Here is a 15628-nt window from a genome sequence, read left to right on the forward strand (position 1 = left end):
ACGTGGTTAGACTTTGATAAAAATGAAATCAGTTCTGATGGTTCTAATGAAACAAATACAACGAACCATCATATCCAACACATTTTATTTGTGCAGATTCAACACGACATTTCCACATTTTTTAGGCCTTCTAAACACAGCAATATTTTATACACTCAAGTAATCCACAATGACCAACCGGGTACCATATAAAAAAAAATGATTTTGCAGTCAAGTCAACATTAATCTGTAATTTAACAGTGAATACCTTTGAAATTGTCAACAGCAAGGCTGGACAAAAAAACAATTCAACCCAATTTTAACCTTGCCATTTAGAAAGTGCAACCTACCTCCAGCCACTTGCATAAACATCTATTCCCAGGAACATGTTTATTGTTAGGCAGCATTGGTTTAATAGACAGCTCACAATACTTCTGATAAGAAAAATGTGTCCTAAATGCATAAAAAAGAGTGATGGTGTTGTATCAGCTCTTATGTGTATTTGATCATATATATATATATATATACACACACATATATACACATATATACACATATATTCAAAGGAAGCACCTGACATTGGGTCTGAGACTGAGTCATGGCTAGAAACTGTGGATGTTGTCTTTGGCAGATATGTTCTTGTCCTATGGCTTTAGTGTATATTATGAAGCTTTAATTTGTTCACTTCAGAAGCGTCTTCCAATTAGCTTGACATCCATTAGGATTCAAATTGCGCTTACATACAATACATAAAAAAATGGATTACAGTTGGTATTATTGAAGCTCAAGAAGCAGACCATCCATCAACACCAGCAGGGGAAGTCTTTTTTGCACAGGGCCAGAAGGTCGGCCTCCAGCTTCTCGGCGTCGTCTTGGAAACGCTCAGTGAAGGAGCAGATCAAACCTGCCGCGCTGCCTTCGTACTCCTTCAGCTCTACGCTGTCCCCTGGAAACCACACAGTCAAACACCATCTAAATACACACAACTCTTTCAAGGGTCTAAAATTGGTTTGCTGCATTTACAATTCCACAACATTTTGAACAGAATATGTATTTTTAATTGCAATTTTCAATGTCTTTTTAACGTTGTCGATCGTGTTAATTGGTTACCACGGCTTATCATCTAGTATTAATGAATCGATATAATCTCTACTTATTGATCACACATCACTGTAACTGCTCTGTCATGTTATGGATTGCATGTCTGTCCATCATGGCTTCCTTATTTATGTCGTCTGTTTACATGTCACTTTTTTTGTCACTGTATTTCACCAATAAAAAAACAAAACATGAATGAAGTAGTGCAAATCTAAACTTAATTCAAAACTAACAAACAAGGGAATTCAGGCCACTTCGTACCTCTTTCACAAACTATTCTACAGAAATGTCTTAAAACTCACTTGTGTAATTTTCACAAATTTGTTTTTAAGTAAGAGTACAATCCATGCATGTTAAAGAGCACACTTACTGACAGGGTTAAATATTACATCTGTTTTGGAGATCACTTCCTGTTTTGTCAACCAGGTTTCAGTCAAATGAAATGACAGTCTGAAGTGTTTGTATGTGTGCATCTCAGTTAACGAACACAAGAGAGCCCCCTTACAGGCAGGGATGCAGGTGCTTACCATTGATGTTGGTGTTGGCCTGGACAAACATCTTACGAGCTTCCTTCCTCAGCAGGACCGTCTCCCGGAGGCGCATGAAGTTGTGAGGACCGCCTTCGCTGACCGTGGAGTATCCGTCATAGAGAGCACGGCCCCCTTCCACATCGGCTGTTGCCTTTAGCACCTACAAAACGGTTGGATTTAGAGGAGGGGGAAATCAACTGAGTCATCAAATGTGATACGTTGCTTATTTGATAAGTGCAAGTTGTTTTTGAGAAATTGAATTTATATTTTACTAAAGGAGTCACATTTTTTATTTTTTTTCCATTATTCATTCATTTGCAGATTTCTTTCTGATATAACCAGTTATTGATTGGTCTATAGAACAAATAAATAAAATAAACAAATTAATAACAATTTCCAGAAAACCAAATCTAATTATTGGTTGTTCTTTCCGATCAACAGTCTAAAACATATTGAACTTATTTTATAACTTTTGATAAATATTAAATTATTTTATGTTTTTCAACTTATTTCTGATTTATTTTCATATTCTACCATGTGAAGTTTTGACCTCCAATAGGCCCATAGAGGAGTGTACTTTAATGCATTGCAATTATATTTGTCTTTTGCAAATGCACATTTTTAATACATCAATAGTGTATCACCACAATGTATCTACAGTAGTGGTCACCAACCTTTTTAAGCCCAAGATCACCGACCTCGGCCTAGGTGAAAGGCGAGATCTACCTATTACAGAATTGAGTGAAAAAGACAGCCCAGACAGTGCTTCCAATTTGAGGCCTTTTATATAGGCTAATTGCATCTGAATTACTGTTACAATGAAGGCTCCATAATCAGCTCACGGCATATAGGCAGGGGTAAAGTGCTATTTTGTATGAGTGGGGGCGGACCTCACCTCCTCTAGGTCCTCACCTCCTCTAGGGGGGTCCCCCCCGGGAAGATTTTTTTTAAAATATTGAAGTTGAAAGCATCAATCTGGTGCACTTTGAGAGCAACATGAAGAGATCTATGGATACCTCTCTCAGCACCCATATGAAACAGAACTGTAAACAGATTTTCTTTTTGGATATTTTACAAATCACTCCCCTTTTAAACTGTATTCTTGTTTTCATACCTGTTTTTCATTTATTCTCTTATTGTTTGTATAACTATAATGATCATATGAAGGTGTGCCGCAGAAATAATCTTTTGAATAATTTGTGAGAAAACCGTTCTAAACACTCAAGAGTGTCCTTTAGCTCACCTGAGCCCCTCAGTCTGACAGGGGAGGACTCTCCTCCAGCTTGTTGTGGAAACAGCTCCTTATGTCCGTTAGTGCAGCTAGCTAACCAGATGCTAACATCACGGTCCACGCTAGCACCGGTCCCTCTCTCCCTCTCACGCTAAATGCGCTATTGCCACACACACACAGAGCCGAGCTTAAATGACACAAGTACACGTGTATTTCCATGCAACTCTCTGATTGGTCTGGTGACTTGCCTCTGTTGCATTCACTGAACACGGGAAATTGCAGTCCTGCCGTCCTCTCGTGTCATGATGAGGTTCACGTAAAGCACGGTTAATGTATTATATTATTTAGGTGTCTCAAATATACGTCAATCAAGTGGCACCTGCTAACGGGGTGGTGGATGATAGGTTTACATCTAAAAACGTATTTTTCAAACATTATTATTTTTCTTTCTTTTGTTACTTTTTTTTTTTTAACGGTCGTCGCGATCTACCCGCTCCACACTCACGATCGACCGGTCGGTGACCACTGATCTACAGCATATTGTTCATAGCATTTTTATTTGTTGGACTTGTTACATAGGATCTGCTGTCTGGGCATTATTAGCATGCCAGAAGTGTGGATACAGTATGTTTACCTGCAGTTTGCAGAGGAACCTGTGGATGGCGTCCTTGCCCACAGTGTGGATCTTGCTCCTGTCCAGTGTGATCTGAGCGTCGGGCTGGCCGTCTGGCCCTGTCAGCTCCTCCAGGCCCACCAGCCCCTCCCCCGCCTCCAGCAGGACGCGCAGGATCACGAAACGGGCCTGCATGTGAGCCTTCAGACACACAGACGCATACGTGTGACCAAAACTGTATACATGTCCCGACACTCATATAAACAGAGACAGCCTTAGTGTAAGCTGCATTATATAAAACAACACAGACAGCGGAGCCAGTCAGGTTGTAAGAAACACATGCCTAATAGTCTGTATGATGACTTCTCTTATAAACACTGTTCCCCCAAATTTATGTGTCCCTGAAGTTGTATATAAATCAAAGTAAAGTATGTACAAAGCCAGGATTGAATATACCGGGCTGCAAATAAGTCCAAGTAAAGAGTGAGTGTGAGTGTGAGTGTGAGTGTGAGTGTGAGAGTGAGAGTGAGAGAGAGAGAGAGAGTGTGTGTGTGTGTGTGTGTGTGTGTAAAGACGGATTACCTGTCTCCAGCTCTTGCTCTCAGGTGTGTAGAACTCCAGGCCCAACAGTCCAGCTCGGACCATGCTCAGCCAGTTGATGTACACCACGTCCTCCGCATCCTGGCCCTCATTGCCAAAGATACTGGAACACACAAAGAGAGGCAATGGTAAGCATACTGACCTCCCTCAGCTTTATATTATAATAATACTACATTTTATATATAAAAAGGCGCCTTACAAGGTCAAGGTCGCCGTACAAGGTAAACAAAACAAAAGTACAAAAAAGACAATATAATAACGTTAACATTCATTCAAACCAGTAATTCATTCAAATAAAAGAACTCAGTTTTTTATTTGAACGAATGTGTAATCAATGAAGTGTGTGATTTTGTGTGTGGTAGAAATAGCATTGCAGCCCTTGTACAGAGCAAGTCAAAGATACGACAAACTTGAAAACTCTGTTAAATGTTATTAAATAACTGTTCTTAAAATTACAAAATGTTTTCCAGCTCACGACACTTGGGGATTTAGAGAATTTAGTGGCTACAACAATTTGTGAGTATACAATCTTAAATGGTGAATTTCTAACTATCGAATGTAGATCGAAAGAGTTCCTTTAGTAGCTTATATCAGCGTCCAGTTACTATATTTCATTTGCCTGCTTTTAAACTGAAATCAAACCATGAAAGTAAAACACAATGAGTTTAGATTACAAGCAGAACATGATATATACCTGAGCACTTTCTTGATGAGACACAGGTAGAGTCCCACACACTCGGCACGGCATTCTTCATAAGAGGAAGCAATGGTGGAGAATTTACTGTCCCACGTCTCACTGCCACGATACCAACTGGTAACCTGAAAAGATACACCCACACCTTCAGTTACTTTGTCTCTTTTTGCAAAATGAACAGTTAAAAAAAAAAAATTAACAAGCACACTCACCGGCTCTCCAGTCTCTGGGTTGGTCACCTTACTCTTGTCAAAGTTGAATTTGCCCTCGTCATCCTGTGGGAAGAGATGGAGTTCATTTCCCCACTGATGATTCTCCAAAGCGATGCCAGTAAAGTAACCATTTTATCAGGAGAAGTCAATGAAGCTTTCTCATTTCTCTAATTTCCCCTCCTCGACTCCTTGGTCCTCCGGTAGTGACCCGGAAATAGATTTCAGCGCGCCATGTTGAAGGACATTTAATTTCTCTAAATGCACATTGAGGACCGAGGATCGATCATCGAGGAGGCTCTCTGGAGGAGCTATAATCGAGGATACACTGATGGTTCCTCCGCGGATCCTCCGGAGATGTATTTCCGGCAACAGTGGATTATAAAAGAGTCGTGACGCACGGTCGAACTTATCTCAACCAATGACAGCTCTGCGTGCATCTCCTGGATATTATTTGACTAATTGCTTTCATCGTGACGCGATGTTTACAGTGAGAACAGCTGTGAGGTCCGTGCAGAAAGCAGAAGTGTGTAGGTGCGTGTTGTACTGTGTGTGTGTGTGTGTGTGTGTGTGTGTGTGTGTGTGTGTGTGTGTGTGTGTGTGTGTGTGTGTGTGTGTGTGTGTGTGTGTGTGGATACGGCAGACAGACAGGTCTCGGTTGGTTTGGTGCCCTATGCTTACTTTTAATACTTTGAAATAAAACTTATGGCCCGTAATTTCAATTCCCCATTTCAGCGACCAGAGAGAGGGGGGAGGATATATCCAGTCTCTGATTGTGTTATTATTAGGGATGCACGATAATTATCGGTCCGATATTAGGAATTATGACATCATCCCGATAGCCCCGATAATATAAAATGTATTTTTTGGGTAAAAAAAAAGAAAAAAATACTGCGGTGTCGGTGGATTGGGATGAGGGGCGCTTGTTTTTCACTCGGCTCCTCCCGTTTTGCCAGTACTGTGGTATTAGTGGTTTAGGAAGCGGGCAGCAGGAGCGGGGCTGTCAGCATCAGCTTGTAGATGGTATTTTAAACTCGATGCTCTGAAACTACGGGGCGGCCAAGGAAAAAAAAATACACATGCGTTAATCGCGTTAAAATAATTAGTGGCGTACATTTTTTTTTATTATCGGTCTTGAGAAGCAGTAAGTTATCGGTTTCAAAAAACCAATATCGTGCATCCCTAGTTATTATGAGAGTGCTCTCACACTTGTTTGATTCTGAAATTGTATATATTTATTAATGCTGTCAAAATTATCGCGTTAACGGTGGTAATTCATTTTTTGAATTAATTGCGTTAAAATATTTAGCGCATTTAACGCATGTGCAGAATGGCCCGCCCCATACATCCCACCAGTGGCAGCGCCAGGGTATGGCTGGGGTAGGCTACACCCATACCAAGAAATGGCTTAGCCCCACCATGAAAAATAATGTTAAAGTAAGCAAAATAAAGTCTGCCAACTCGCGGAGTAAATTGCACAGACGGCAGTTAGTAAGATTGATTTCAGTAGCCACGGTTTTGAAAACTTTTGTCACGTAGTGATCGTCTTCTCAATAGAACATCTTTGATAATGTCTTCTGGCCAATCAGAATCAAGATAACGACGTGGTGTTGTTGCAGGAAGTCCTGACGGAGAATACTTTTGCTGTAGTACAGGGGTGCACATAACTGGTACGCAGGTTATGTGCGTAATCTGAAATGCGTACCGTCACTTGTGTCACAAAGCGCATTTGCGAACCTACATACTTGTGAAGCATTTCCAGAAGGTGGTTAGATCACCGGACGACAGAGTCGGTCTCCGTGTGCACAGACAGGGCTGCTGTTAACGTCTGTCTGTACAACGGAATTGTGCCAAAACTACGCCAACCGGCTGCGGAAGGAGACTCCCCCCCCCCCCCTTCACTGGAGAACTGCGCTAAAACAGCTGATCACAACGTTCACGCTCTGTGGTCACGAAGTACTCCACTAGCCCCCCCCCCTGTCGACTTTCCTGAAGTACTCCCCCGTTGATAGAAATCATCACGTAATGAATTAAGACCCCACGGTTTGATGATTGATAGGTGTGTGGGCTGTCTTTCATTTTGACACACAGAAAAATGTTATAATAAACATACTGTATGTTAAATGGATATATCCGCCTTCTTTCATTTATCTTTTCATTCCCACAACAATATACATAAAGAAATGGCATATTTTGGACATAGTTCGAATGGTGATTAATCATGATTAATTAATTTTTAAGCTGTGATTAATCTGATTAAAAATTGTAATCGTTTGACAGCCCTAATATTTATATAAACATATATATGTGTGTGTATCTGTCCTCATCTGTAGCCTGTTATTGTCTCATTATACCGCACTGTCAATTAATTCAAGTAAATATATAAGTCGTCATGAACACATCTGTCCATCAGACAGAGGGCTGCTGTGCCTCCTGTCATCATTAATGGACGTCTCTTTAAAATGACTGCTCAGAGGAGAGGAGTTCTCATTTATCTAACCGCCTGCTGCTTCCCCTCCTCTCTCCTCGGTTCCCCTCCTCGACTCCTCAGCTCGCATCTCCTAAGACACGCGGATAGGAGTCGGGGAGGGGATTTAGAGAAATGAGAAAGCTTCAATATGTTGACTGACCTGGACTAACAGCTTGCCACTGCCATGGCCCAGCAGCTCATGAAGTCCAACCTGCACCTCGAAGGATGGGCCTTTCCACTTGATGAACAAATCCTAATGCAAAAACACACACGAGTATGCCTTATTAGGGAGTGTGTGAGAGACACAGGAGATAGTGTGTGAGAGAATCAGGTGTGTGTGTTACCTTGTCCTCCTCCTGCAGGAAGGTGAGTTTTTCTTTTTGAGTAGCATAGGCTACAGAAAGCACGTTGCCTAGAGACACGTTTTTAAATCCCTCTGACTGTCTGATGTCATCGTCTGCAAACAAAAACATTGTTTTAAGTATAATGCAGCATGACAGAACACAACATTTTAAACTAACTGAACTGTGTTATTTGACATTATGTGTAGTGTAAACTATGTCTCAGTGTACTTACAGTTGGGGATGTTGATACCGGCGGGTATTCCGCTGCCAGCGAAGGTGAGGACATCCAGAGAGGTGAAGTCGGGTTTGAGGAAAGTGTCTTTCTCAAACTCCTTCGGCCAAGGCAGCTCAGGGAGCAGGACTTCTGCGGAGCTCACCAGTTTGGCAAAGCGCTCGCTCATCGCCTTGTTCACAACAGCAATGAAACCTAAGGGGGCCACACAATCATGAAGTTAGGAAGTGATTAAAAAGAGGGGTATATCATCAGAACACTAAGCCTAACAAATACTACAATATTGTGTCATTCCAAGTGTTGAACATCCTTCTTTACAGTTTGTTCATTTAAAAATTAATGCAATCACTGCTAGGATGAAACTATATTAACTTATGTACTGGAGTTACAGTAAAAGATCCAGCTAATACTAGTAGTTGCTTTAAAGAAGCTCTAACACATGATCAAGGTTTGGATGACAATACACTTGTTAATCATTGTTCCTGATCACCATTGTATTTACCTTCAAACTCTCCCCTGGAGCCGAATGGGTCTCTGTAGCTCTCTATGAAACCTATATAACTGAGAGAGGAGGGAAATGAAGAATAAGGAGCAGAGAATGTGAGGTTTAGCTACAATAACACAAGTGCAGCATGACTTGAGAAAGCAACAGATCTTTAAAAAACGTAGATAGCTATTAAGGTAAGCACGGTTTGTCAACACAAGCAAAAAGGTTCTTTTTTTGTTCATTTGATGTAACTGTGGTACGGTGGGCTTCCTCACCTCTCGACAATTGGTCCCTTGTCTTTGATCCAGTAGCGGGAGCCTTCTTTATGGGCGTCCACTGAGCCTAAAGTGAAGCTGCGAGCGTACTCTTCGAGCATCTTCCTCTGGTTCTCATTGGCAGCATAGGCCTATGGTAATTATTTGTAAACAGAAGAAGAATTTCATAAGTGGTTTTGTTATCGACACATTCAGTTATTAAGATATTTATTTGTGCATTCGTACCTCTTTTTCCTATTATTGTTATGCTTTTTGAAATGTAACTTAAGATTTAATTTTGCCATGTTTGTCATTATGCTCCTATCTTTTTTATTTTCAGGAGTCTTACCGACATTAAATTAATCTCAACAAAAACATGTTTTATGTCTAACACCAAATCAAAATGTATATAGCTCTATCAACTTCATATATTGGCAACTTTGTTCCTGTTGAAAAAATAGAGCCTGCCCATCAACATCAAAGCGTATCCCTGCTTCTCACCTGTGCTTTTTGGAGGTAAAAGGAGACCTTCTCCATGAGAGGAGCATAGTCTCCTCTCTTCACAGTGAATTCTTTGTCTTCAAAGTTGAAGCTGCCGCAGCTTGTCTCACATTCTCCCTCCACTGCGCAGTCTGTAAAGCAGAAAATGACATTTCTTTGTTTAATACTGACTGCATAGCATCTTTAACAACATTAGTAACATGAAAAATCTCTCAAAGTCAATTTCTTGGGTATTATGACGGGTTTGAGTTCACAAGTGTGATGTGTCTGTAGCTCACATGAACATGTGATACGCATTACATTCTGCATGACAAATCTGTCACTAGTGCAATATTATTGAGAAATGTTCTAAAAATAATTCAATCTTATCCTGGTTCCCATGTTAGACTGACCTTTCTGCACAGCTGAGGCCAGGCGCACCTCATAGCAGGCTTTTCCTTCCTTTTCCCTCTTAAACAGGCGGGTGTTGTAAGCCGACAGTTTCTAGAGATAAAACACAAAAACACAGCTAAGAATCAGACTAGGGAGGAGCCTAAAAACTATTTATACAGGATACACAATCAAAACAGAGGTCAGTGGTTAATGAATATTAAGAAAAACACAACAGACAGGTCTCAAAAACAGAATGGGTTACATAATAAAAGAAGGGTTAGATTATTACAACATAAAATGATGGAGATAATAATATTGCTTACTTTCGAGTCAAGAAACTTCTGAGCCAGCTCAGCATCCTCCAGAGAGCAGTTTCCTGAGAAGTAGGTGGTAATTCCCTGAAGAAAAGAAAAATACTTTGTGAGCTTTATGCGTTTTCACATACGGGTCGCAGTGGGTCGCCTGAAGAACCACACCGGAAGTTTTTGGCTCAATGGCTTTCTTAAGGTCAATACGCAATTTTAGCAGACAACTGAAAGAGGCCAAACTAAAAACCATTGCCAAATGTTCCAGTCCGAACAACATGATTGACCAACGCAGGCATTAAATGATGCAAGATCCCACCTTGTCGCCCAGCCCCAGCTGCTTCTGTCTGTCTTCCAGGGAGAAGAGGAGACACGAGCAGCTGTCCCACAGAGCCTCCATCTCAGCGGGCTGATCCTGGAACGCCTGGCTGGCCTTCACTAGAGCTTTCAGCTTGTCCTGCGTGAACACAGCACATACAGCAGTTTGACAGGTGTTGATAAAACTCAGTGAAAATTCTTGAGGTCATATTAATAAGAGGCATTGTATCTGACTGCATTTGATTGTACGGGAATTACTCTTTTTTGTGTCCAAACCCTGTTAGTGTTCAAAGCAGCTGAAGTGGATGTTTACCTTGGGTAGATTCGGGATGAACTTGGTGTCTCCAAAAGACTTGTAGTTTCCCATGTTGGCATACAGACCAGCTGCATATACCAAGAACGCCTTAATAGCAAACATAAAAAAAATACAAAAACATATTTGTCATCCTGTGTACAACATAATGATCTTAACACATGTTTGCATTTGTACGTGGGTGTGTCAAGAAGACAGAATCTGAAACCGCCAAACAGGACTGTGTACCTGGTACTCCTCAGGGCTGAGTCCAGCTGCCGTGGCGACCTGTTCCAGCTGTGCAGGCGTCTGCTTCCTGAAGATCTTCTGCAGCAAGACAAAGATTTTTGCCGACTCTGGGGATGTCTGCAGAAGCACTGCCAGACCTCCATACCTAAGACAGCAAATGTTTTTGGTGAGAAATTTCTTAATTTATTGGTGATTGACTTCAACTTGCTACATCCTGGGATAGGTAACATACCAGGCGGCACGTGACAGGTAGTGGGAGTACATCTTCTCCTTATTTGAAAGCAGACGAAAGGCCTCAGTGCAGTCTAGAGCAGAGACGCCAATGTCATTTGGGAGGTAGTACTGGGAGTCCACCATCTTTAATCTGAGGTTTGACACTGATGACGAAAAACTGAATGAGGAGAGGGGAAGGGGAGAAAAAGAAAAGAATGGCGAAGAGGAAGTCAGGAAGTTTAAATGGGATGAGAAGGAAAGGTAGAAAAAAGAAATGAGATGAGAGAAAGAGGGTATTATTGAGTGGAGCATGGGATGAAGCAGAATTATTAGTTAGAACCGACCACATTGGCTTTTTCCATTCTAAATAACTAAGAGCTTCGGGAAGTATTTGCACACCTGTCTAAGCTTACAGCAGGTTAAGATATCACTGGAAACCAGCTTTTTACAGTATTACATCTGCAGCTTTCTTTTGCAAAGTAGGATTTTTGTGAAAAGATGATCAGTGATGGTATACTTTATTAAAGTCAATCTATGCGATACTGTATAAGGTGATATGTAAAAAAGGCCTGCAATACCACTTATGGTTATTTTCCGTATCAATTCATATGGTATGGACAATTGTTTTGCCTACCAAATGTCATGAATGACCAATTGACCATCACAGTCAAAGTCATTGTCAATGTATTATCAAAATGATTCACCATTTAGTTCCTCCTCAATGTTATAATGATTAAACATCTAATTCTGTTTTATCAGACATTTCAGAAGAGACAAAGGGTATAACGTGCAGTGAATAAAGTGGTATATAAAAGTAAATCCAAAGTTCAAGTCATGTGGACGAAGATAAAGTTTATTCAAATTACAGAAAAGTTTCAGCAGCAGAGGATTTGAATCTTGACCTTTTATATTGAACCGGCTCAGTAATTCAAGAGGAGTCATACTTATTGAAGCTAGTTTTCTCTTTCACTTTCAATTAACGTATTCATGAAGTGAAGCGTTAAAACTAAAAGCCACACATCTTTTACGGCCCATTCAAAATGAGCCCCCTGGGCAACACAACCACATGTTAGTACCTTTTTCATATACGTTTGGTCTTCAGGCTACTGCAAATTATCCACATCAACGTTACCGTTAGCTCATAGCTCGATGCTAAACCGGCTGCTGAGTACTTTGAGCATTTAAACACGCTGCCAAAACTTCTGCAAGAAAACCAGTAAATCGCAAAGATTATCAGACTAATTTCTAAGTACTATAAGCTGCTATTTAGTACATTTCAATGGGTTTAAAGATGGATACAAATTGAACATCTTGTTACCTTCAATAGCTCCAGCAAACGTCAAATTGCAGTCTCACGCTGTATCACACTGACACTTCCTGTGTTCATTCAACATAAGACCCGCCCCTCGTCCAATCACAAGTTGTACAATGTGATTGATGGAATAACTAACCAATCACAAAGTAACTGAGACGGATTTTTGTTGCGCTTCATGCATTTTCTAACCAAGAATAACCGTAAATAACACAATAGGGCAACGTCTTAAAACAAGCGCAAGAAACTGAGAAAATACACATACTGGTGTGAATAATTACCGTAATGGCATAGATAGAGTGCTACAGGACGAGGTGGCCGAGTGGTTAAGGCGATGGACTGCTAATCCATTGTGCTCTGCACGCGTGGGTTCGAATCCCATCCTCGTCGGAGTCCTTTTCCATAATCGAAGACATCTTAGCATCTTCGGGGTCCGATACATGGTGCTCAACGGTAATAGTTAGCATGTGGAGAGTGATAGTGATGACAGTTTGACACTGAAGCTTCGAACGGAACTTCAAGCCTGGACTTCCTATTTCATAGAAGCAGTGCTTCGAAGCTTGCTTCAAATCACGTGACATGTGACTTCAGAAGCAGCAACTGCTTCAAATCACGTGACATGTGACGTCTGAACCAGAAACTACTCACCCAGAAAAAATCAGGACATTCTGATGTGGACATCAAAACATCAGAATGTCCTGATATTTTCTGGGTGAGTAGATGGGGTGTCCTTCTATCACCCTGCAGTGAGATGAGTCTTGGATCAGGGAGAGATTTCGTTTTATTCTTATCTAAACACGGGGCTGATAGCTCATATATGGGATTTCAAAGGTCTTTTATTTTGAAACTCCACATCAGAATGTCCTGATTCTTTCTGGGTGAGTAGACGGGGTGTCCTTCTATCACCCTGCAGTGAGATGAGTCTTCGATCAGGGAGATATTTCGTTTTATTCTTATCTAAACACAGGGCTAATAGCTCATATATGGGATTTCAAATGTCTTTTAATTTGAAACTCCACATCAGAATGTCCTGATTTTTTCTGGGTGAGTAGATGGGGTGTCCTTCTATCACCCTGCCATGAGATGAGTCTTGGATCAGGGAGAGATTTCGTTTTATTCTTATCTAAACACAGGGCTGATAGCTCAAATATGAGATTTCAATATGAGATTTCAAAGGACTTTTATTTTGAAACTCCTTACATTTTACATTTACTCGTGGTAGTTATACGTAGTTTGTTTTAAATAATTATTGATCACATTATATAGTACATATTTCTTAATTTAATATGTTTGGTTTGTTTTTATAGGTGCTTTTGTTATTGACCGAGTAAGCGCTGGGATTTTACCGTAATGCTTCTAATATTCGCGCACCCCAATATCACGTGCGGGCTGGCTTGACTGTGTGTTCCCAAGTGGAGGCTGGCTTGACCGCAGTCTCTCCTCCCAAAAAAATGTCCAGCACTCTCTAGTCTCTTCTCAATAACCCAATACACACAATTATCAATCTTTAATTGCAAATAGAACATGATATTCAGTCTTAGTGTGTGAGTGTATCAAATATTTTTCAAGGCAAAGATACGTTAAACCCACTGCAGCCTTGCACTTCGCCAGGACAGGTCGCTGTAACTGAAGCTTCGAGAAATGAATCTATTTCCGACACAATTGTCCAAGTGGTTCGATGCTTCATTCAAAGCTTCATTTTGCCATCACTAGAGAGTGGTCCTATCAACCGGAACCCGTGACAAGGTGAAACTCCGTGAAACGTTGTGTTGGCCAACAGAACGCAATTTATGCTGTACTGTTCATTCCCTCTTCTTATTAACACTAGTTAGAGTCGAGTAGAAAAATCACCGAATACTTTGATTTGTTATTACCATGGTTATTACACACAATTATAAAAGTAGGGTAGACATGTGGATATTATCCGACCGAACAAAACGTGCATTTATCTAACAGGTTCGTTTTCCACTGACCTTATTTCGAGCTATTTTCCAAAATCCTATGGAGAAATCTCATTGCTTTTTTGTCAAGGGAAACCGAGTGCAGCTTACTTCCGGGTTTTAGGACGCGTCTCTGCAACACTAAATTAATGCGATTTGATTGGATTGTGAGGCAAGGGAAGCCAGCCGCCTCTGGCTTCCCTTGGCATGGCCCTGACTAATCACAGGTTGGCAGGGGCATCACGTGGGCCTCATCTGATAGGTCAATCCCTCCATTTTTTTCACCAAGGGAAGCCAATTTCGGTTGGCCTCCTCTCGCAACAGAGAGTGCAATCTACTGTTTCACCATAACATCTAGAGGGGCGCTGTTTCACTCTTTGTAAAATACTCAATGAGAATGGGGGAGAGACGGGCCAGCAGCCAGTGGCGGTTCTAGACCAATTTGACTGGGGGGGCCACTGGGGGGCCAGTTATTTTCTGAGGGGGGCACAATAAATGCAGGACGAAAAAGAGAACTAGACAGTATGAAGTAATTGCGCATAAGAAAACAATGCAATACAGTTATTGGAATTTGTTTCAGTACACTTATTTATTTCAGATAGATCTTATAGTTATTACTGTAAGTTATAGTGCAATGTTTGCACTAACACCATATTTATATAAAAATAAAGGCAATGAACAGTTACATCTCTACTTTACATAAGGGTGTCTGCACAATCTCACATTACAGCAACAAAATCCTGCGTTTTTTTGCAAACCAGAAAATATACATTTAAAAAAAAAAGAAAAAGATTTCATTGTTAGGGGAGCCACAGGGGGGTCAGAGGTCAGTGTTAGGGGCACTGCCCCCCCCCCCCCCCCCCCCCCCCCCACGGGCCCCCCTAGAACCGCCCCTGCCGGCAGCAACACAAAACAAAGAATTTCCGAAACTAAACGAAGTGTTTTTATTTATTTATTAAAATTATAACTACAATCCGAAAAAACAGGGGAAGCCTGGCTTCCCTTGGCCTCCAGGAGAAAACGCCACTGGTTGCCAGTTACTTTAGCATTAGGGCAGGGATATCTAGATACTTCCCAAGGTTTGACATAATGAATTGTGCTACTTTTAAAGCAAGCAACGATTTTTTCAAATCTGTAATCAAAAAGCTCCTCAAAAACGCTATCGAAGCAGTTCCTGCCGTTGCTACGTTAGTTTAAACAGTAACAACGGACTATTTTTCTTAGCGGATGCATGTCAATTTAATTACATACAACTATTTTTTAAATCAATAAAATCATTTTCTAAATCCACAAAAGCATTTCAATTAATATTGGGAGTCATGTCGTTACTTTGTTGAGAATGTGGCCATGTAATAAGCGGGATAATGTGCAGCGACTTGGTCATT

At 40.9% G+C, this 15628-nt stretch overlaps 1 protein-coding gene and 1 non-coding gene across 4 annotated transcripts; one reads left to right on the forward strand and one right to left on the reverse strand.

Annotated features, from left to right (window-relative positions):
- Window positions 1–68: 68 nt before the first annotated feature.
- On the reverse strand, window positions 69–12848 carry dpp3 (dipeptidyl-peptidase 3). 3 transcript variants are annotated; one of them, XM_034098969.2, is made up of 20 exons: window positions 12310–12381; window positions 12068–12193; window positions 11011–11169; window positions 10779–10923; window positions 10551–10640; window positions 10239–10376; window positions 9938–10012; window positions 9635–9725; window positions 9243–9373; window positions 8763–8893; window positions 8503–8561; window positions 8001–8195; window positions 7769–7881; window positions 7585–7677; window positions 4958–5020; window positions 4746–4870; window positions 4034–4154; window positions 3473–3652; window positions 1605–1767; window positions 69–925 (listed from the first exon to the last, which is right to left on the reverse strand). In XM_034098969.2, exons 3-20 carry the CDS (start codon window positions 11133–11135, stop codon window positions 783–785), a joined length of 2181 nt encoding a protein of 726 aa, XP_033954860.1. In that variant the 5' UTR covers window positions 11136–11169; window positions 12068–12193; window positions 12310–12381; the 3' UTR covers window positions 69–782. The 3 variants fall into 3 exon arrangements, with proteins under 3 accessions (XP_033954860.1, XP_033954859.1, XP_033954861.1); XM_034098968.2 differs by lacking the exons at window positions 12068–12193; window positions 12310–12381 and adding an exon at window positions 12585–12848; XM_034098970.1 differs by lacking the exon at window positions 12068–12193 and having other exon boundaries at window positions 12310–12412.
- On the forward strand, window positions 12612–12693 carry trnas-gcu (transfer RNA serine (anticodon GCU)). Its single transcript has one exon. It is a non-coding gene; the product is annotated as a tRNA-Ser (tRNA).
- Window positions 12849–15628: the final 2780 nt, after the last annotated feature.

This window comes from Pseudochaenichthys georgianus, chromosome 14, assembly GCF_902827115.2.
Source record: "Pseudochaenichthys georgianus chromosome 14, fPseGeo1.2, whole genome shotgun sequence".
Lineage (NCBI taxonomy): Eukaryota > Metazoa > Chordata > Actinopteri > Perciformes > Channichthyidae > Pseudochaenichthys > Pseudochaenichthys georgianus.